The sequence below is a fragment of the Platalea leucorodia genome (genome assembly GCF_965183815.1).
Source record: "Platalea leucorodia genome assembly, chromosome: 5".
Lineage (NCBI taxonomy): Eukaryota > Metazoa > Chordata > Aves > Pelecaniformes > Threskiornithidae > Platalea > Platalea leucorodia.
Genome location: NC_138827.1, coordinates 79,049,031 through 79,070,959, shown reverse-complemented (window position 1 = coordinate 79,070,959; position 21,929 = coordinate 79,049,031). Strand labels below are relative to the sequence as shown.

Genomic DNA, 21,929 nt, shown 5'->3' with positions numbered 1-21,929 from the left:
GTAACACAGCGCAGGGCGCGAAGGGCTGGACGAGTCGGGGGCCGCAGTGCCCCTTCCCGTACCGACACGCAGCCAAGCAGACACCAGGTGCAGCAGCAAGAACACACACGGCTGGTAAACCACGGTCTCAGCCCCTCAGGTGAGGCCAATCGCCGTTCACACTCCTCAGGTGAGGCGCTGCCCTCCCGCCCCGCGGGCAACCGACGCCGGGAGCCGAGCCCCCGCTGCGGCCGCGGCGTCCCCGCCGTCCCCGTGTGTCGTGTTCCCCCCCGCCCCCCGGCCTCCGCCCGCCGGGCCCGGACCGCGGCGAGGGGAAGCGGCCGACGGCGGCGCCGCCCTCCCGCCCCGCCCGAGCTCACCGAACGGTCCAGCCTCTCCCACAACCCCTGCGCGGGCACCTTTCGGCCCCGCTGCCGTAGCGCACACGCCCCGGCCTCCGCCGCCCGCCCCCTCGCACCCAGCGCCCCTCCGCCGGGGGGCCGACGCCTCCGGTCCCCTCACGGCTTCCCGCCCCGGGCGCTGGTGAGCACCCCGCAGCCCTGCACCGTGAAGGGGACGGCACCCGCCCCCGTGCGTAACACCACCGTACCTGTCCCAGGCGGGGCTCCTCCGGGAAGCGAGCGCCGTCTCCTCCCGGCGGACAGCCGAGGCGCAGTGGCCGCGGAGCGGCCTCCGCGGGGGCTGCGACCCTGCCCGCGGGGGCCGGGCTGCTGCGGGCGCCCCCCCGCCCCGCTCCCTCGGAGCCGCCCTCTCCTCCGCCCCGTCGCCGCTGCGTGGGGCTGGGCCGGGAGGAGACGCCCACCCGCTCCGGCACCTCCTCCCGGCCGCGCGGCGGAGGCGGCCGCGGCCTGGGCAGGGGCCGGGGGAGCTGCCGCGGCGGGAAATGGCGGCCGGGCCGGGCTGAGGGGGGACGAGAGCCGCGCCATGAGGCTGCTGCGCGCCCTGCTGCGCGGCGCCTCCCCGGGCAGCATCCCGCAGCAGGTGGACTTCTACTCGCGCTTCTCCCCCTCGCCGCTCTCCATGAAGCAGTTCCTGGACTTCGGTGAGTCCCCGCCGGGCTGCGGGGCTGCCCGCCGCCCCCGCCGCGCCGCCCCCGGCTGCCTGTGAGGGGGGAGCGGGGCGGCGCCGGCGCGGCCGCGCGCTCCCCGCCCCCGGCCCGCGTTAGCGCTGCCGCGCTCCCCCGCTGCTGCTCGTCGCTTCTTCGTACCGTCCGTGCTGGCAGAAAAAAGGCTCTGCTTCCTTCCTTCCGGGGGAAGGGAGCCCAGTTGGCTCCGTCCCCGGGGACTGGAACTGTGGCAGGGTTGAACTTCAGCTGAAAACTCCAGTTTTTGGCATCGCACAAGTAGTTTGGTTTTTTTTCTGCCAAACCTGCCGTGTTGGGGAGAGGGTGGGGACAGCTATGAAAACTGGTGCTGTTCGAGCAGTGACTCAGAAAGGTGAGATTTGTTAAGCCTTTTGCAAGCTAGCAGCACGCAACCTTTTAAGGTGTACCAAACGCGAGAAACGTTTAAGCTCACCTGGCGGCGCGGAGCTGGGACAGCGAGCGCGGGTCCTCGGTCACACGCCTGTGCCCGACAAAAACACCGTACCCAAACGTTGGCTTAGAAGCTGTCTGAGAGAAGGAGCAGGGCGCGCGCAGCAAGAGCCGTCCTGGAGGGCTGGGAATCCGGCCTTGAAAATGGGTAAATTGGTAACGGGATACCCAGTCTTATACTCCTCACTAAACCCACTGGTAGTGCTCCCAGGTTTGACTGACTGCTTGGAAACAAAAGGGATCACAGCAATTGTTCTGTTCTGTTTCAAAAGGCCTCGTAACTCACACTGAGAAACCTTTCTAAAGCCTGGGGATGGAGCCATGCTATAATACACTCTGTTTCTGACCCGAGGCACTCTCACGTGCATAAATGCTTACATAAATGTTGTATATAAACATTTAACTAGTTAATAGTTGTATTGCTTTTTACGTTTTTGTAAGTAAAACATAATTGAGAACTAATCGTAGAACCCCAGACTTTGTATAAGTAGTAGGACTTACAAAGAAAAGTTTCTCTTCACTATCTGCTGTCACTTCATCCATCTATTTAACGTTTCATACATTGCAATAAAATGTATCCAATATTTAAAACTCCAGATTTGTACAGGAACCCCACCATAGTATTCTGTTGCTACCATACAAAGATATTCACTTTTTTATTAAGTTAACTGACGTTCTCTCATCAGTGCAGTTTATTGACGTATCTCAGTCTGGATGCATTAAACTAAACTACTCCATTTCAATTTTGTGAAGATTTTTCCCACTTAAGACACTCCCAGCTTCCTCTCTTTCCATGTCCCTTCCTTTAATCGTCCCCAACGCCCCCTTGCCAAATGGAAGGAGTGAGCTGAGCAGAAACACCAGAGTTACTCTTTAGGAGCTACCTCTTGTGAAACACCAAGCCTGAGGTATGTACTTCACTGCAGCAGATGAACAGGTTAGTAAGTTCAGGTGCTGTTTACGTGACACTCTTGAAGTGTAGAAAGAAGTCTGGCTGAGAATAAAGAAGTACAGCATTTCTTAAACTCTTCCCCACTCCGCACCCTCCTTTCTCGCCCAGTAAAACAATCATTGTGGGAGTACATTTAGGTCTTGATCTTAATAACCAAATTTAATTGCCACCCACACAGATGACACCTGTCCTTATAAAAGGACAGGTCAGTTATCAACAGGTGCAGTAATTTAGCTTCTAGCTTCTAAAAATGTAAAAAATTTAAAAAGTAAATGTATGGGAGAACTACTATCGTAATGACTAAGCACAGTAGCTGTCCTACTTTCATTTCTCTCTCAGTATTCACATGAATTCATTCATCTGTCTTCTGTTCCTGAACAGATCTAGCTGAAAATGAGATAAATATTACAGAATTTATTTTCTGAAAGTAAGTGTTCAAATATGAGTCATGGTAATTCAGCAGGATCAGTGATCAAGCAGGGTGTATGGGACCATGATACTTTTCTCAAGCATCCTTCCCATAAATAGTTTCCCGTGCTGGTTTCATTTGCCCCTCTGACATGCTCAGAATGACATACTGTTCGATCAGTGCCAATTACAGTCAATGTTTGCTGCAAATAAAATGGAACAATTTACATGGATAGAAACGATATTTAAAGTTGAATAGTATGGGTCTGCAACTATTGCTCTAGTTACTCTTTATATATTGAAGATTCTCATTACCGCAACAGGGCTGGTAGGTTTCAAGATGAGTTTACATTTTGAAATATCAATGAGCTGCTGCCATGAAAGAAACACTGGCTTACCAGACTGGCCGAGTCAACTTCAAAACCAAACCACAGACCTCTTATGCAAGAAAGTTAGTTAAGAGTGTTTGTAGTTCTCTACCCTAAGTACTGACTTTATTCTGATGTTGCCATATATTTATTTTGGTCTTAGGATCTGAAAATGCTTGTGAAAAGACTTCATTTATGTTTCTGCGACAAGAGTTGCCTGTGAGATTGGCAAACATAATGAAGGAAATAAGCCTGCTTCCAGACAACCTCCTAAGAACACCTTCAGTTCAGCTGGTGCAGAGCTGGTAAGAACAGTGTCATTTCATACCTTTAAGGGTGACCTTCTGCATATACACAAGTCGGAGGAACTCATTCTCTTCTATACAAAGAACATTTCATGTGCTCGTTACATGAACATCACTTACTCAGACTGAGTAAATATCCCAAGGTGACATAAAACAGGAACTAAATTTACAAACTTGGAAAAAAACCTTTAGGAGCAATTAGAGAACCCACAAGGGAATTAAAAATCATTAGGTATTGCAGATAGATAGTCATGTATGAGAATTCAGTAAAAACAAAAATCCACCAGAACAGTGTTTAATGGGGGACTTACCTAAAATGAAGAAGCTAGTTGAAGAAACCAGCAGAAGCAGGCTAATGCACAAGATGCTTGCAAAAGATAGTAGAAACCATTTAAAAGACAGGTTATTGCAAATTCAGAGTAAACATGTAGAAAATATGAAGAAAGAGCAACAGGAGGCTCCCAAAGCCAAAATGCATAAAGCAACAGAAAGAATATGAGGCTATTAAAATAAAAAAGACATCCTTGGAAAAGTAAAATGTGCTTTCAAGTAAGGAACTTACACATAAGCATAAACTTTTGTAAGATGAAGGCAAAACAAAGAGATTGCTTGGCAACTGCTAAAGGCACATGGCTATCTGGAAAGGCTTTTAAAGTTAAGAGAACAGAAAATCAGCCAGTGAATAAGTGGGATTGATTAGATGACTGAATATAAAAAGAGCTATCAATGAAGATGAAGGCTCTTAATGAAACACGAACGCTTAAATTCTCATGATACTAAATGACATTGATCAAATGGGAAATGAATTCCACTTGGACAAATGCAAAGTAGAGCAGACATATTTTTCTGAATATGTCAGTTGATGGGCAAGAAGGCAAATAGTGTTAGGAACTAAGTAACAAATGGGGAGGAATATAATTATACCACTGTGTTAGCCCATTATTCCTCTGAATTGCATGCAGTTTTAGTCACTCCATCCTGAACAGAAAAGACCAAGAGGGATAATCAGAGGGTTGGAACAATTTCTACGTGAGGAGAAACCAAATAGAATTCTTCAGCTTGGAAAATACACATCTAAGGAAAGAGATGGGAGAAACACTTAAATCATGAACAAGCTGGGAAGATTTTCTAAGAACAGGAACTCGCTGGGGCTGCAAATAAGTGGTCACCTACTGGGTTTAAAACACAAGGAAGATCTTTTATGCATTCTGATTAAATTGTGGAATTCATTGCTCTGGAAATTTTGGAAGAAAACATCATGAATAGATTCAAAAGGATCTAACAAAATTCACAGGGGATAGGTCAACGTGATATATCAAATACAATGATTTGGAAACAAGCAACCTTGGAAGACCATAAATTGCTAACCAAAGGGATCTGGGGAGGCATATTAGAATTGGTGTTTGTCATGTTTCTTTTGTTTAAAGGTACGTCCAAAGTCTTCAGGAGATCCTTGACTTTAAGGACAAAAGCTCAGAAGATTCAGGGGCTATTCATAGGTAAGGATTTGCTGGTCACATATGTTAGTATTATATTAACATTATGTAGAAGGACTAGCGAGAAAATGATAGCTTAAGGAAAATTTCAGTTATCTCCAATCTTTATGTAAGAATTGCAGTATCATCACCTCCTGTCCCTAAAAGGAGGGTACATTAAAATATGAAACAAAACACTTCTGTGCCATATCGTTCTGGTCAGGGCTTTTTTTGTTACACTAAAGAAGCTATGGATATGTTAAACTTGACCAAATGCTTACCAATTCCTTACTTGTAATGTTGGAACTGATGTATGGAACTTTTCACCTGTAGAGTAGGTTTGGTCATTGTTGGCTGACCACAACTGCTATTTGACAGGCATGGGATGAGCTACATGAAAATGGTTGGCACAGTTTTCTCTTTTTCTTGGCAGTAATCAAGATAATAAATAAATAATAATTTTATAAATAATCAATAATGGTTGATTACTAATTGTTTCAATGCTTGTTGCTTGAAATATGCTGTAAAGACTGACCTGTCTTCTTATTGCCGTAGGCAGACCTGTGATAGTTCTGTATGTAACGGTCTTCATTTTTGTAGGCAGATACTCTTGTTTGCCAGAGTATTACATTCACTTGAAAGTGAAATACTAACAATGTATTAATTTTAGTTTTACAGATACTGTGATAAAAATCCGTAATCGACACAATGATGTAATTCCTACGATGGCTCAAGGAGTAATAGAGTACAAGGAAAGCTTTGGCATTGATCCAGTGACCTCACAGAATGTGCAGTATTTTTTAGACCGTTTCTACATGAGTCGCATTTCAATTAGAATGCTCCTTAATCAACACTGTAAGTGCCATTGTTGAAAGGAGGGGAAATGATACCTGTACTACGTCAGTATATTTTCCTTTCATTTTTAAGTGCTTAATATGTACTTAAATGCTTCTTAGGAGTACGCTATTTGCCTTGCTATTTATAAACTCATTCTTAATACAATTCTTAAAATATTTATTAATAGTAGGCTTTCAAGTATGGTGAAGATTGGAATTATAGATTGCCTATAAATTTCTGTTTAGCAAAACCGAAGACACAAACTAAAATTATAAAATTATATTGGTATTAAATAATATTTTCTTTTTTGGCAGCTTTACTGTTTGGTGGGAAAATTAATCCAGCTCATCCAAAACATATTGGAAGCATTGATCCTAGCTGCAATGTTGTTGAAGTTATTAGAGGTAAATTCAGCAGATAAGAACAACAATCCTGAAAACTTACATGAATGTGTATCCGGAGAGCCAATACACATCTTGATATTCATATACTGTTTAGTTCTTTCTTACCTGGAGTAGAAGTTTCATTTAAAGTGTAATACAGTTTTGTCACTTTTCCCTATAAACCCACTTTTTGTGAGAAAATACAAAATCTCGCTGACAGTGCACAGTGTTTTCAATTTTTGTTTTTCTGTTTTGGCAAACTGTAAAGGAGGGAAAAAAAAGCAGAGGGGGAAATGTAACTTCCTGTGTTTTTATTACAGATGGCTATGAAAGTGCCAAGAGACTTTGTGATTTATATTACATGAGCTCTCCTGAACTTATCCTTGAAGAGTTGAATGGTAAGTAAATATGGGACAAGGCACTCTCTTGAACATACTGATGGCTTCTTCTAAAGTAGCTGCTGGTGAAATGTTCTCCCTCCACTTTTCATACAGTTAATGTGTTCTCTATATCTACTGTCAGAAGTAGTTTGGGCTTTTTGTTTTTGTGTTTTTTTTGAAATCTGGCAGGAGGCTTTCCCTATCGCTCCCTTTAATTAGAAAAATGAAATCAGTAGAAAAGTTTTTGACACTACAGCTGTTGATATAACAGATTTTAGCAGCCTCCTTCCCTCCGTAAGGTTTCTTGTATGTCTTCAGCCTACACTGTCTATTGCATCTCACCCTCTCTGCATTTCTTGTGACTCTTTTAAGATTTATACTAAACATGCCATTCTAATTTCTCTTGCTTATTCAGCTATCGTGTTCTCGTAGTTGTAATTAGATAGAGTACACTCAAGTAATGGTAAAAAATTATTTGAACCCATTGGCCGTGACTTGAAAAAACAGTTTACAACTGTGTTGCTGTGAACTCAGAGGTCAGCTATTGTCCTCATAGTCCTGCTGAATCCTAAAGAGCCTTTCTGACACTACTCACTGGAGTACTTTTCAAGATACTAAACACCAAGTTTAGACAGGCCTACAAAAACAAGCAATCAAAATTGCTTCTACAAGTTATTGCGAAAGCCAGAGTTCACCCACAGTAACTTGGCCTATGAAGCTAAAGGGAAAGAAAGCATGGCTTTGCCTACACGTTCCAGATCTTTTCTTCCTACTGTACAAAACCTGTCATTCTGGATCTAGGTTAAAGGGTTCACCTCTCTCCATCTTTGGAGCGTGATACTAAAAACAGTTGTAGGAAACTATCAGTCACACTAGCTAATTCCCTGTACTGAGGGGTCATTTAATGGTGTATGTGCTCCAGAAGCTAGAACAAATAGTTCAGTTTTTATAAAAGGAGTGACCTTTTGCTCAGTGAATTGTGAAGGTGAGTTAAACCTGATCCAGGCCAAATGCATATTCCTTGCCCACAGCTAAGAGTGGAGACCATTATTTAAACCGTAAGCGTGGGATCTGGGGGTGGAGGCATAGAGGGAAGCGGTTAACTTGAGGACAGGAACCTGACATATTTCAAAGTGTAGGGTTCCTCCCCCCCTTTATTTTTGCTGGGTACATAATTTGTTCTAGATGTTTTGACATCACTAGTCTTCAACATCTATGTTCATAAAGCACTGGTCACTGGCACAGCCTGGTGAGAAATTACTAATTTGTTGAACTGAAAGAACCTTAAGAGCCAGCAGAATTTTCTAAGCAGCCTTTCCTTAAATTTTGATATGATGTGTTCCCATGATATATTTTCTAGAATTTATTCTTTTAAAAAAGTTTGAGAACTATACCAGTTTTATAAACAGAATTGCCTATATAGTTTTTGTTAAGGTTTCTTGTTAGAAATCAGCTAATTTCTAAATGAATCCAAGAATAGGCTGTGCTGTAGTTACTATTTGGTGCATTATAGGATCATAAGGTAATTCAGGTTGGGAGGGACCTCAGGAGGTTTCTAGCCTGATATCCTCCTCGAAGTAGGGACAGCCACAAGGTCAGACCAGCTTGCTCAGGGCTTTATCCAGTTTGGTCTTACAAATGCTTCAAGGATGATGACTCTGGGCAACCTGTTTTCAATGTTTAACTGTCATGGCGAAAATGTTTTTCTGTGTATCCAGTCTGAACCTGTGTTGTTTTTACACTCACTGTTGCATGTTCTCCCACCACCTGAAGAGCCTGACTCTATCTTCATGGTAACCTCCTCATAGGTATTAGAAAGCAACTATTATATGCCCTAATCAGTGATGCCACAGTGGGTTTTAAGATTAATTTCTAAAGCAGCAAGCACATTTGAAAAACTTGAGTATGACTTTTGATTAACATACAACTTTTCAAAAGATTTCTGTTCAAATTTTCCTTCTCTTGTAAATTCTCTCGACAATACAAATACACATTTTGAATTACTGTGGGCATGAATAGAAGATACCTAGTTTGCTCTTTAACTATTGAGACTCTCTTTTCTCCAGTTAAATCACCAGGACAGCCCATGCAAGTGGTATATGTGCCATCACATCTCTATCACATGGTTTTCGAACTTTTCAAGGTCTGTGGACTTACCATTAGACAATTCTTTTATACATCTTTGTTTAGTGAGATAGATTGTATTTGTTTGACTTTTTTAACCAATTCTAGATAGCAGTGTGTTTTTGCAAGTGCAAACCTATCACTATTTGACTGCAGGAAGATACCTAAATTGTACTATTTAGACAAACAGTAACTGCATAGAAAATGAGCAGCTCTGGGAGATGTACCTCGTTTGCCTAGCCACTGAATACATCTGACACCTTCTGAGTAGACAGCTTTGTCAAAAAAATCTTAAAATGTATAAAGACATTAATTAATAAAGCAAGTGAGAATAACATATACAATTTTGGGGACATCTTCAAATCTGGTATAATGTGTAACAGGTCCTGTAGAGCTTTCCTCAAGCAGTTCAGTCCTAGAATTCTCTTTATCTTTGTGTCATATTGCATGTACTATGCATTATAAAGAATTCTACAAATAAAACTGTACGTTAAAATACTCAGATGTTTGTTCTAAAAAAATTAAATATTTGAAGTCTGTGTATTCTAATCAACTGTATAAATACTGATACTGAATAAACCAGAAATATTAAAAAAATCTATTCTAAAACCATATACATTTGTCATGATTCTGAAATATGTGATAAAAATAACTTTCCTAAATGGATGTTTTAAGATAATATGCAAAGTGGTAAGAACAGGATTTAAGTTGTACTTGCAAATTGCAGAATGCAATGAGAGCCACCATGGAACATAATGCTGATCGATGCATTTATCCTCCAATTCATGTACACGTCACGTTGGGAAATGAGGATTTAACTGTGAAGGTACCCACTTTTTTGATTATTTTGAAAGTTATTTTGATCAGTTTTTTTTTCCCTGTCATAGGCAGCATATTACTAAATTTAGGTGGTGATCTGGTTCCAACAATAGATCGTATGTCATGATATGGTAAGTAAGTAACAAGATCATTATGCAATTTCACATACTGCATCAGTAGGAAATTCATCAAGAGGTTGCACAGTCTCACTGAACACTCTGCAATAAAATTCTATGCTTTTGTCATGCTCATGTCTTGCCTAGCTTATAAGCAACCATGACTAAAAACGAAGTAGCACCTTTATACAGTCGTAATAGCAGCATTCTATATGTGACAATGACAGAGCTGTACAGGTGTGAAACAACTGAAAAAAGGGAAATAAACATTGTATATTCCATGCACATCAAAGCTCCCTGAAGTACAGTTTGCAGAGTAATTTCTTCTTTTTCTGTACAACATTCATGTTGGATTTCAAAGACCAACTGCAAGCACTGGCTTTTTCATAGGTCTAACTAAACCGTAGTAAAACAACTCTTCTGACTTACTCCTTCAGTAATACATTTTAATAGATTGTATTTAACTGGCAGTATTCCTGAGGAATAAAGATAAAAATACACAGAACCTGGCATTTGCTAAAAGGTATAGATACTGACTTCAGACAAAATTGAGTTATGAACAAGATAAAAGCAATGCACAATTTAAGTAGAATTTCCTTGCTTCCAAGAGATTATGAATGCTTCTTATGGTAGTATTTTATTTAAATGGTTTGGATAAGGGATGAAAGGGAAGGATTCATCTCTCTGTTCATTGCTGTAGCTGAGACATGAGAATTTAAGAAAGCCCATAATTTAATAGGGACAACTTTATATCGTGTTTTACCTGAACTTTCTCTGGATCATTGTTTGGGAGAAGCTGTCTTTTATAAAAATGTATTCAGGGACATAATGCTACATGCTCCTTCTTGTTCAGATGAGTGATCGTGGTGGAGGTGTTCCTATGAGGAAAATTGACAGACTATTCAACTACATGTATTCAACAGCACCACGTCCACGTGTTGAGACATCACGAGCTACACCTTTGGTATGCAAATCTTTTATACCTTGTCATCCTGGATATGTTTAATTGTCACAAATTTAGCCAAAGCTGTGGAGTACTGATTTTACAGATACATTGAGTATCACCATTTGAATGTTATAGCTTAATTCAAATATTTTTCTGCAAATAACTGGAAAATTACATAAAATACTAAAATACTAAAAATCATTTAAACTTGTTCAAGATTAGGCTTTTCTCTACCAAATACAAAGATCAGCTACCTTAAGCAGAACACTTAACTATGCTCCATGTACTGCAGTAAGAACAGGACTCTGAATTCTTGTTGTGGCCACTGAATGAAAGGAAAAATAATTATAGCAATGATTTCGGATCAAGTCCATAGTTTCATTTGTACCGTGTAGTCAGTTGTACCATCCCCTAACAAGGATGAAGGTACGCTGATGTGACAGGGCACACGAAGAATCTACTTTCGTCTCGTGTGAACTTAATAGATATACAGGAAATAAAGCCTTAGCTCTCAGTAAGAAGCTCTGACCAGCTTTCTTGAGTTTATTCTCTCCCATTGCATCAGTCAAAATGTGTTTTTAAATGTATATAGTGTTCTGCATCTGTGCAACTCATTAAACATCAGATCTTTACAGAGAAGTGTTGTGTATGTTCATTGAGAGATTACCTCTAAAATTTAGTAGATAAACATTATACTTAACACTTCAAGGCTATGTTGTGCTACTGCAGATAGGGCTTGATAGAATTTTAGTATAAGCTACAAATCCATAGACATTGCTTCTTGGACCTTTTTATATATATATATATACACATTGATGATGAAATGTATGTGACTGACTTACTTAAGTACTCAGTGTTCTTAAGATTAGCAGCTCCATGAGGCATAAGAGACTCAGTACAGTGTTCCCTAATGGTGTCATCTCTTCTTGAAAAAGCTACTGTAATACAAAAAGCGTTATCTAGCAGCCCTGTCTGAAAAAGGAATAAAACAGTTTTCTCATAATCACAATCATCCATGCATTCTTCCATTTCTGGGGTGTATAATAGTTCTGGGGGGCATAATAGTTAACATTTGAACCCCTTCTCTTACTGGCAGTCATCATGCTTAGTTTGCTTATTTACCTGTTAAATTAAAACAGAAAACACCACTGATTGATGCAATTAATAAAAATACTTTTTCTCCTGGATCAGGCTGGGTTTGGTTATGGCTTACCCATATCACGTCTGTATGCACAGTACTTCCAAGGAGACCTGAAACTGTATTCCTTAGAAGGCTATGGTACAGATGCAGTTATTTACATAAAGGTAGGATGTAACACTTTACCATTTTGAATTTATCAGCAACTCTCATCTAACTGCTAATGGAACTCCTTGTTCTATTACTGTAACTTTGATTAAAAAGAATCATCAGCTACAGTCTTCTCTACTTACAGGCCTTATCAACAGAATCAATTGAAAGACTCCCTGTATATAACAAAGCAGCCTGGAAACATTATAAAGCAAACCACGAAGCAGATGATTGGTGCGTGCCAAGCAGTGAGCCAAAGGACATGACCACTTTTCGCAGTATATAGCTTTTTCCTCAACAGTTCATAAGAAGTAGGTATGTCTGTAAAGGGAATTTAAAAGACCTGATTTACACCAAGATGCTGAGCCACATTTGATGTGTGAAAGTAATTTTAAGTGGAGTAACAGAAGGTTTAATGTAATTACTCTTTTCTGGAATTAAAAAAAAACAAAACCAAAAACAACCAAACAAGAAAACCCCCAAACCTGTACATACGTTTAAATTTTAAGTGAGAAGGTCACACTTAATTTGTTCCACTTTCTATTTATGACTACTTTCAGTAGCTAAGTCAAGAGAGCAGTAATTTCAGGTTTTATAGGGACCGATGCAATCTATATTACATTTGGTGAGAAATGTATTAGTTCATGTAATTACAAAATTGTTTTAATAGAAGAACTACTGAAAAAGCTCACCAGAGCATTTTTCCATTATACAATATTACAGATTAATGAAAAACTCATGTAAGAAACATTGAGGAGCTGATTGCTGTACCTTTGCACCTGTATGGCACTTTCTGTTCTTTTCTTTAAAGCATGCTGAAGCCTAATTTTGCAAGGTTAGATATGTTGCCTACACACCTTGCCTACATCAAGGTTTTTTGCAGCTGTAGAAATCACACTTAGGTCTGTAGGGATTTTAAAAAAAAAAAAAAAAAAAAAAATCAGCTCTAGCTGCTACCACTGGTATAGTGTATATCTCAGGTATGTGGCATCAGTCATATTTCTTTGGTTGTAATGTGAATATTTAATACATGTGAAAAAACTTAGGTTGCCATGATCATTGTGAATTAGCAAATAGCATTGGCTTGTGTACGGTAAAGATATGCTGTCTTACATTTGCTTGTATTTCTGTAGGTAACACCAAAACGCAGTATCAATGTTCTAGCCCTAGTGGGATCTCAGACTTGGGTATGTCAGGTTACAGCTGTAAATGGAAACTATTTTAATAAACAGATTTTTAAAATTTGCCCTTAAAAGGGCATCTCTGTTACTTTGAGATAAGAAACTACCTTCTCAGGAGTATTTAAGAAAAAGTGGAATTAACAGTTTTTGAAAATCCCTTTGTATTTGTGATGTGCTGCTCACCTTGTTTATGTAGTAACTGGAAGTCACACTAACATAAATAAGGTAAGCAGAATGTGTTTATCAGTCAAAGGCAAACTGTCAAAACATAGCGGGAAGATAGAGAGGGGAACGACTACTACATTTCAGGTACAAAGTCCTTCTTTTAATAAAGGATTCAACTTTTAATGCCTATTGTGCCAGCTTTGTTCAAATCACACACATTTATGTTGCACCTTGATCCCTGTCATTGCTGAACGTTTTAGGAGTGATGCAGTTAAAGACACTGAGAACTAATCCTTTTCTCAGTTAATTCATTGCATGTAGTTCTGTGATTTTTGTTCTGCAGCAGACATACATAATCCCTCTCAGAACGAATAAGCCTAAATTTTGCTAGTTTACTAGCTCTGCACAGAGCAGAAGGTGAGATACCACAAGTAAAGGGAATAGCTGGTATGTTAGAAACTGAAGCCATGCTTTTCTAGTTGTAGCTGAGCCAGATTAAAGATTATCCCTTGTTAGCTCCCTAGCCCTCTGCAAAACAATAAAATGGTTTTATACCCTGGTTAGGCTAATGTAGGTCACTAACAGGAGTTGTTTACAGAATGGGCTATATACATAAACTGACACTCTGAGGGAGGATTATTCTAGCTTAATTGCCACCAGAACAGTACAGTTAGTTACCTGCTCCACTCAAGCTTGCGGGCACTTTGAGAGGTCCCTATTTTTCTTTACAAAGGTGTGAGGTGGTGACTGGCATACCTTTCAATCCGCATGGCTACAAGTGAGGAGAATCTATAGCTATTCTCTTCTTCAGCCCTGCAAGAGGATGTATGTTAGAAATTCCACATATTGTAAAATGAGGCCTGTACAAAAGTTAGAGGGAACACTTGCAGCTGTTGCTTTTGCTAAACTAAAGCTGAAAGTTACAGCAAGGGATTCGAAAAACTCTGAAGCTGAACATCCTAACTTTAACGCTGTTTTAAATGTTTAACTAACTTAATTGAACTGATTTTAGTAATATCTGAGAACTACAAGAGATGTTTCTAAAGAAAAGCTAACACAGTTTGTTTTCTAGAAAATCTGTTGAAGTATTTCATATGGTATTATTGATATAAAACCTCTTTCATGCTCTCAGCTAGCTACTGATTGAAAACTTGCCATGTAATTACCTTTGTATGTATCTCCTCACCCACCACCCTGAATGATTGTGGTGAAAACACAAATGTAGTAATATTTTGGTTTACAATGTTTAATCCTACTTACAAGTTTGATCTTTGATTACTTTTGATTTAAATAGAAGTCAGAAGATATTTTTTGTGTTTAAAATTTTCATTACTGTACTGAAGTCGTTGCTAGCACACTGGTTAAGTTGAAGTGAATCACTGTAGAAAATTAGTATACTAGCTCAGCTATCAAAATGCTGAGACTAATAGTTTTGTATGCAAATGAGCTCAGTCTTACACTGTAAAATTAATCTTGATTTGTGCTAACTTACTTAATTTTTTGAAAGAATCACTACATTTATTCATTAAAACTATTTTAAAAATTAAACTTTAAGTTGGGTGATTTTGTGGCTTAGTACTAAGCTAGTTCCATGGAGCCAGCCCTCTCGTTTAGCATCTGACAGATGCTAAATGCTGTGGTCTGTGATAATCAATATTCTTACACTCAGGTGCCAGGTGAGTTTATCATCCCTGCTATGGCCCCCGTTTAACTACAAGAGCTCTGCACACAGGCAAACCTTTGAAACTATTATTTCCACTAGTATCCTTCCTGAGAAACAAACTCTTCACAGGGTGCAACATTCAGTTCAGTAGGCTTAAAGGAAAACAGTAATACATGGTCGCATCAGTATTCTCTGTTCTAGCTGAAAGCACTTAACTGAGAAGTAAACTTCCTTGACTGAATTAATTGAAGGGTGGTTTTACATGTGTGATCCTAAGCATTTGATCATTCCATACTTCTAATTCCCTTCTCTTTTATTACTAGGGCAGCATTCCTCTCTAGCTCAAGGTCTGTAAGTTTGGAGTACAAACTCAAAGCTACTGGAAACAAATAAGTTAAGAGTTGTTTCTTAATGCACAAAACAGAAAATTGACCCTCTTTTTAGAAGTAATTATTACCAAGATTTTCAAACTTTATTTTGGAAATGCTTAGTGTGCAAAAGCATTTCCACACAGTCCTTTTGCTGAAATTCATAAGACATTTATATGAAAAAATAACAACTGTGAAACACCAACAGTGAATTTCATTCATTTAATTAAAATGAAAACCAGTCCATAGATTTAAAGGAGAACTTGGTCCACATAAACGAATTATTAAGTTTTGTTCTAGTCCATTCTAAGGTGGAATTGATATTTAAACTAGTCTATGTTTCTGGAATAATCTAATTAAAGGAAGTGCTGTGGTAGTATCTCTAGAAAATAGTATGTAAATATACAAAACACCAATTCATGTTCTAAACTATTCTGAGAATCAAATCCTCCTTTAAAGAGAAATAATCTGTAGTCTACAATCGGACATTTAAATACAATGCAGAAACCCAGTGCTTCAGTGGTAATTTTTCCTACAATTCTTCCCTCAGTATTTTAAGTTTGAAAAACAGTATAGTTTAAAATTAGCAAATATATAAATTTGGTCCGCAAAAATCTTGTAGCAGGTAGAAAAGAGAAATACATGTATTGCAAATTGATCTTATTCATAGCATAAATCTATAAAACTATGTATTATTTAGGAAAAATAGGTTAAAAAAGATCTTATTTATAGGTTTAAACCTTGTCCCAACACCATACAGGTAGTGTACAGAAAACTTAATATTATGCTTAGTATATGTAGTTTGTGAAAACTACTTAACATTTCTTGTTATTTTCTCAGTAAATTGCAACACATAGAATTCAAAACCAATGTGCTACTACAGTGAACTTTGAACAAAAATCCCAGAAATACAAGAGTTTAAACAAAATAATCCATAAATTTGAAATACATGCTTTCTTTTTAAATTAATTTGACATTACTGTTTTCTTAAACTTAATTTTTACTGTACATCTTTAGTGGCAACAGATAAACAGACTGTCAGAGACTGAATTTGTTGGCAGGATTTTTCTGTTGTCCCTCTATCAGATTCAACTCTATCAAATGCTAGTTGACTAATACTGGAATGATTTTTAATACAGTACTCTACTTTTCACGAACATCAATTTCAATGTAAAGGGCATATGAGGTCTTAGAAGCACAAATATTACTTAAGGCAGAAAGTTAAATTATGGTCTATTAGTACAGGCAGAGTCAACTAGGAATAAAAATACTGAAAACATTATTTCATTTTATTGGGTTGCAATAGGGAGGGACCATAATTAAAAAGTAAAAAACCACCTACCATGTTAAACTGTTGCACTTTCCCTCATCCCTCAATTGTACAATTATATACATATCTGCTGAACTTCCTCAAGATGAAGTAAGTCTGTGCTAAAATAAAACAGGATCATTTTAGCAGCTTGATTCAAGAGTGGTTGCCACTCTGCCAGTCTTGCGAACTTCTCTCTCCTTCTTTTGAACCTTTTCCTTCTGCTTTTCCAGTTTTTCTTGTGTTTTTCTAATATCCTTAATTTTTTTCTTTATTGTTGATCGGTCATTTTGACTGGAAACTCCCAAAGCCTTCGAAGGGGAGGAAAAAAAGAAAAATACCTCATTAATTTTTCCAACAGCACCGTCAACAGTGCTTGTGCGTGAACAGTTTAAGAAAGTGTTATTCACTTTGCTGCAAGATAGTCTGTTTATTTGAAAAATAAGGACCCAGGTCCTCAAGAGCATTGTAAATGATCATCTAGGTAACAAGTAAGGAAACAAGGGCCTACTCTTGTTCGGTTGTGAAATAACAGCATCTCATTGCATTTTACAAACATGTAGACACCTGACAATTTCCAGCAAATAGCATAATAAGTAGTAGTCTCAAAATACTTTTCTAGCTCTTTTTATACAAGAGGAATTTATATTCAGTAACTACTCTTTAATTTTTGACAGTAAGGATTTTAAAGTGTGTCATTAAAAAGTGTATTCAGTAAGAAAACGGTACACTTTGATTTTTGATCAACAGGTGGCAGTACCCGATTCTAAGTTACAGCACTTGCTCACACTCCATGGAACTCCTAATGGCATTTGATGTCAATTAAGCTTTAAGCATCAACATCCAAAGTTCCCCAAACACAGTCATTTGACAGACCAGAACATGTATTTCCTCTGTGTCCAAGAAAATATTTAATTAACAAAATACAGTACATTTAGTGTTGCACATCTATTCTAAAATGCAAGTATCTTTTGGAGACTGAAGTTAGACACTTTTTTCCCTCCCTAAAAAACTCAAATCCTACTATTGATCATTAACAATAATTTGCCTTATGCCAGAATAGACCAGTGAACCTCATTTTAGTCACACATCTTGCCTGTCCAAAATGCGATCTGATAATCTAATGAGAAAGAAAAACTGAAGGAGTTTACTAGCACTATAAGGGATACATACCATGCAGCTTCTGGAGGTAAAATGGCAAGAAAAGGCTCAAAAGAAAGATTTAGAATAGATTTTTTCAGCAGGAGTAAAAACAAAAAACATTTAAAAGGTCACCAGATAGGATTTTAGCCTTCCCATTTGAAGAGGAGATGCGGAAGAAACAGATTTCTAAAACTGGATCCTGCAATTCTATTCATTTGAATTGGCTGGATCTTCGTTTTGGTATGACCTTATGCTGAAATTGATGACAGATGTATCAGGCCCCTTTGGGGAATTACGCTTACCTGGATTTCCTCAAGATGCAAACAAGCAAGAAATACTTGGTATTTTTATGATTAAAAACAGCTTGTCTTTAATTGTACAATCAATTACTAAATTCTCATCTAACTGTATAGTCTCCAAGTATTTCAAAAGCAAAACTCTATTCCTTAAAAAGCCATGAAAACAGGAAAATAGACTTTGTAGGTTTAAAATATGCCTGAATAAGCAGTGAAATTTATACAGTTACAAATCTATCCTGGGATATTCACATACCTTTAACTTCTCACTGTCGAGCTGCATTAACTGCTGTCCATCTATGTTCATAGCTGTGAACTCTGTAATATACTGCTCCATGTTCATTCCCATTAACCAGTGGCATACTTGCTGGGTGGTCCATTCAGAAATAGGTCTACTGTGCCATTGATTTTGCTTTCCTGTTGTTGCAAATTCATCATCTAATGCCTAACCAATTGAGAAAAGTCACCATAAGCAATGTTTTACTTGACTATATGTTGAATTTCAGTTGCCAATTGAGTTTGATTAACAAAATGCATTTTTAAACATACTCTAGCTCCAGAAGGACTTAAGTTCTTGAGATCACAGTTTATAGTCAGCTTGCCTAGGAGTTTGCTATGAACAAAAAGACGCTACAACATTCAACACAAACTAAGTCAGAAATAGAGAACATAAATGGTTTTCTCTAAGAAACTATATCGCAAAGCATTTGCTTAAACTTGATGTATCTTAACAATGAACAAGCTTCCTCAGTTAGTCGGTTAAGGTAGCTCAATCCTAATGTTGGAATCTGCCTTACACAGCATCAAGAAGAATCAGGTAGCACTTCAACTGTATTATTGATTATAGTTAAGTGAAGGAAATCCAGAATAAAAGCAATTTTAGTAGTCAGTAGATCTGGTGACTGTTCCAGGTACAGTTTTATTAAATTTGGTGCATTTCTAAAAAAAGAGAAGACTGTTTATTGTGTCATCTAATGCCATTACGTCAACATTTTAAAGGGTCTGCCTAGTAGCAGACCATTTCAGAAACATAAGAGCTTGTAGCCTTCCACTGAAAATACACTTTGGCAGCTCACAGAGCTTTTGAAGCTCCCTGCTTCAATTTCAGTTGGCTTCTGAGGGGAAAAAGGTACTGCTGTTCGTCCTGAAGCACTCCATTACTTCATCACAAAAGAAAAGCTACATAAAACAGGGCTCAGTGTCTGTACAGAAGAAATTCTAGTGCGATACTTGAATCAGTAACATCAGAGTTACCTGAAGTTTTATTAACTATCCAAAATGATCTCTCACTAGCTTATGATTGAGTACAGGCTGCATTAGACTTGCAGACTGCTCCACTAGGCAGTTTCCACTACTTATCAAAGATACTTGCAAAACAGCAGAAAGTACGCCCATTTTTTCCAGCGAGCCTTACGCATGTCATTTGTAAACAGAAAACATGGAAATAAGCATCTTTCTCCTGATAGATTTGACCCTGTAAGTTTCAGGTGAACAACTACAGCTCACAACTGGAGAGATCTCACAAAATCCAACTCTCCTGATGGAAAATTAGAGAGAGTTGGTTGAATGTAACAAAATAATTCTAGTGATTGCAAGTGAAAGATAGCAAGATGTAGGCCTGTCACACGATCCTCAGAGTGCAACACGGAACACATATCGAAGGTGAAAAAACACAATTTTAAATTTCCAGTGTATCAGAGGACTACACATAGTTATAAACAGTTTTGCTTTACCCGGTCTGTGAAACAAAGGGCAGTGGTTACATTAGGAGGCAGTGCACATAAATAGGAACAAGTTTGTAGAGCAGAACAGTTTGTCCTAAAATCCACGCTACAAGCATTTCAAAGGGTTTTCACTTCTGAATAGCTCTAGTCTGGTCACGGACTCAGTGGCCACTAGCAGCTGGAACACACCAGGAACACTGTTGGAGCACATCTGATTTGATTTCCAAGATAAATCAAAGTAAGGCTAGTGGGGACAACCAGGAGATTTACTTCAAAAATGAACTCCTAATCCACATTAAAATGCTTATGTAGAAATAACAAGTGTGAACACATCCACCTTCCTGATGTGCAAAAGAATAGCAGCAATTCTCACAAAATAACAGCAAAGGGCTCTAGAAGAGGTTTTGCTTGAAGTGCTCTATACAGCACCTGTATCAAGACAACTGGGGCACAGTGAGTTTTCTATCCAAGCTATCAAGCTCGAGATGCTTTGTACAGAGAAAGAAGATTCGTTGTATAAATTACTACAGGAATTTCAAAATGCCCATTTATTTTAAATAATTTTAGATAACAGTATTCTTCAACCTGATATTGTAATACAAAATATATACTGGTAACTTTTTATTTTGTCTCATACTAGCAAGTGTTCATGAATAATACACAAAAAAGGGGAAACTTTTTGCATTTCAAGTTTGACCTGTATCTCAGAGTTGTGTGTGGTCTATCAGCAGCAAGAAATACTAAAATATATATTGCCACATACATATTTTTTTATATAGATCTACTTTTATCCTTGGGGGGTGTGTGTGTGTGTGTGTGTGTGTGTATGTATATATGTCTGTCTCTCTCTATATATCTCCTTTACACAGAGAAATGTGTAAAATGTTTTATTCCAGTTGGAACTCACTCATTAGTTTTATTTAATCTATGCTAGCCATGCAACAACTTCACTTCTGTAATTTCAGAGTGTAAGTACTTGAAGAAGGTGTACTCCTGGCAAACAAAGAGGCCCGGATTCATTCATTCCGCCAGGGGAATGCGGTCCCCGGACAGAATCTCGGAGGCTCTCTGCACCAGTTCCTCCAAGCAGTACGGATTAGAGCAGCTAACAGACTGTACCATGGAGGAGTCTGCCAGACTGAGCTACTAATTTCAGTCTAGGCTTTCAGCATCACCAGTTGCTAATAAACTCCTCCTACTTCATATTGGTAAAGACACAACCCTAAAACCAGAAGAAGTTGCACAAAAACTGAATCTGTGTTAAAACACTTAGACATCATCTCCTCACAGAAATGAAGGTGAACAGGAAGACATTTAATCCTGTGTAATTGGAATTTTTCACTACTGCACAAGGGAAAAGCACATCTGTAACTATTTTTTCAGAATATCAATAGGAAAGTGAAAAGCGTAGAATACTATGATGAAGAACACTGATTTTTGAGTAATGCTTATTGGTCATTAAATAACACCTCTACATCATTTTTTTTCCAATTGGTTACCATCCTTCCAGAGGCAGAGGGACTGTCCCAAGCTGCTTGTACATCAGAGTTACAGTCCCCAAAACAGCCACCACACACACACACACACACAAGATTAGCTGCAAAGTCAGAAAGCAGATCTAAAACTACTTATAGGGTATGGAGCATGAGAAAACCATGTGCTCCTGCGTAAACATGCAGATGATTCAGAAAGCAAGTACAGAAATACTGAAGGCTCTAAAGATAAAAATACAAAACCCAAGAAAACACCAATGCCATCACAGCATTTAACAGATTAAAAACTTTAGAAGGGTAGGAGGGATTACCAGCTAGCTTGCTAACCAACTGTGAGTGGAGGTGCCTTTGTGGTAACTAGCTGACTGCTAACAACCCAACTCTCACCACGCCGTCACTTCCCCAAGCTGCCTGTGAGTACCTGCCCAGCTGAGGCAGACCCTTCAGTGCTGCTCCCATCTCGATTTCTAAGAGATGTTTCCATCTCCTGTCTGCTAGCAATTCCAGGATTTGTAGGGCAGCATGCAGTAGCTCACTCCTCTGAAAGCAGGGGTTGTTGCACTGGCTACCATGATCCCTGATGGATATTTATGAACTCATCCAAACAACAAGCACCAGGTAGAAATTCTACTTGTGAAGGGCTTAAGGTAAG

General features: G+C 39.0%; 2 protein-coding genes across 5 annotated transcripts in view; one reads left to right on the top strand and one right to left on the bottom strand.

Moving 5' to 3' along the window:
- Positions 1-924: 924 nt before the first annotated feature.
- Positions 925-13,292, top strand: PDK1 (pyruvate dehydrogenase kinase 1; the record flags this gene model as incomplete). Its single annotated transcript, XM_082312416.1, has 11 exons — positions 925-1,042; positions 3,426-3,567; positions 4,995-5,066; positions 5,713-5,897; positions 6,194-6,283; positions 6,583-6,660; positions 8,709-8,785; positions 9,494-9,592; positions 10,555-10,665; positions 11,839-11,952; positions 12,081-13,292. The coding sequence occupies 11 exons, from the start codon at positions 925-927 to the stop codon at positions 12,219-12,221; spliced, it is 1,227 nt and encodes a 408-aa protein (XP_082168542.1). The 3' UTR covers positions 12,222-13,292.
- Positions 13,293-14,037: 745 nt separating this feature from the next.
- LOC309590527 (neurabin-1-like) overlaps positions 14,038-21,929 on the bottom strand; it is a gene marked incomplete at its 5' end in the record, with an annotated part of 44,105 nt that continues 36,213 nt past the window's right edge. For 3 of the 4 annotated variants that reach the window (XM_082311806.1, XM_082311804.1, XM_082311805.1), the window contains 2 exons: positions 15,438-16,932; positions 18,317-18,505. In XM_082311806.1, the coding sequence (XP_082167932.1) occupies positions 16,765-16,932; positions 18,317-18,505 (357 nt within the window). In that variant the 3' untranslated portion in view covers positions 15,438-16,764. Of the gene's footprint in view, positions 14,095-15,437; positions 16,933-18,316; positions 18,506-21,929 lie in introns of those variants that run through there. The other variant, XR_014228162.1, reaches the window with a different exon arrangement.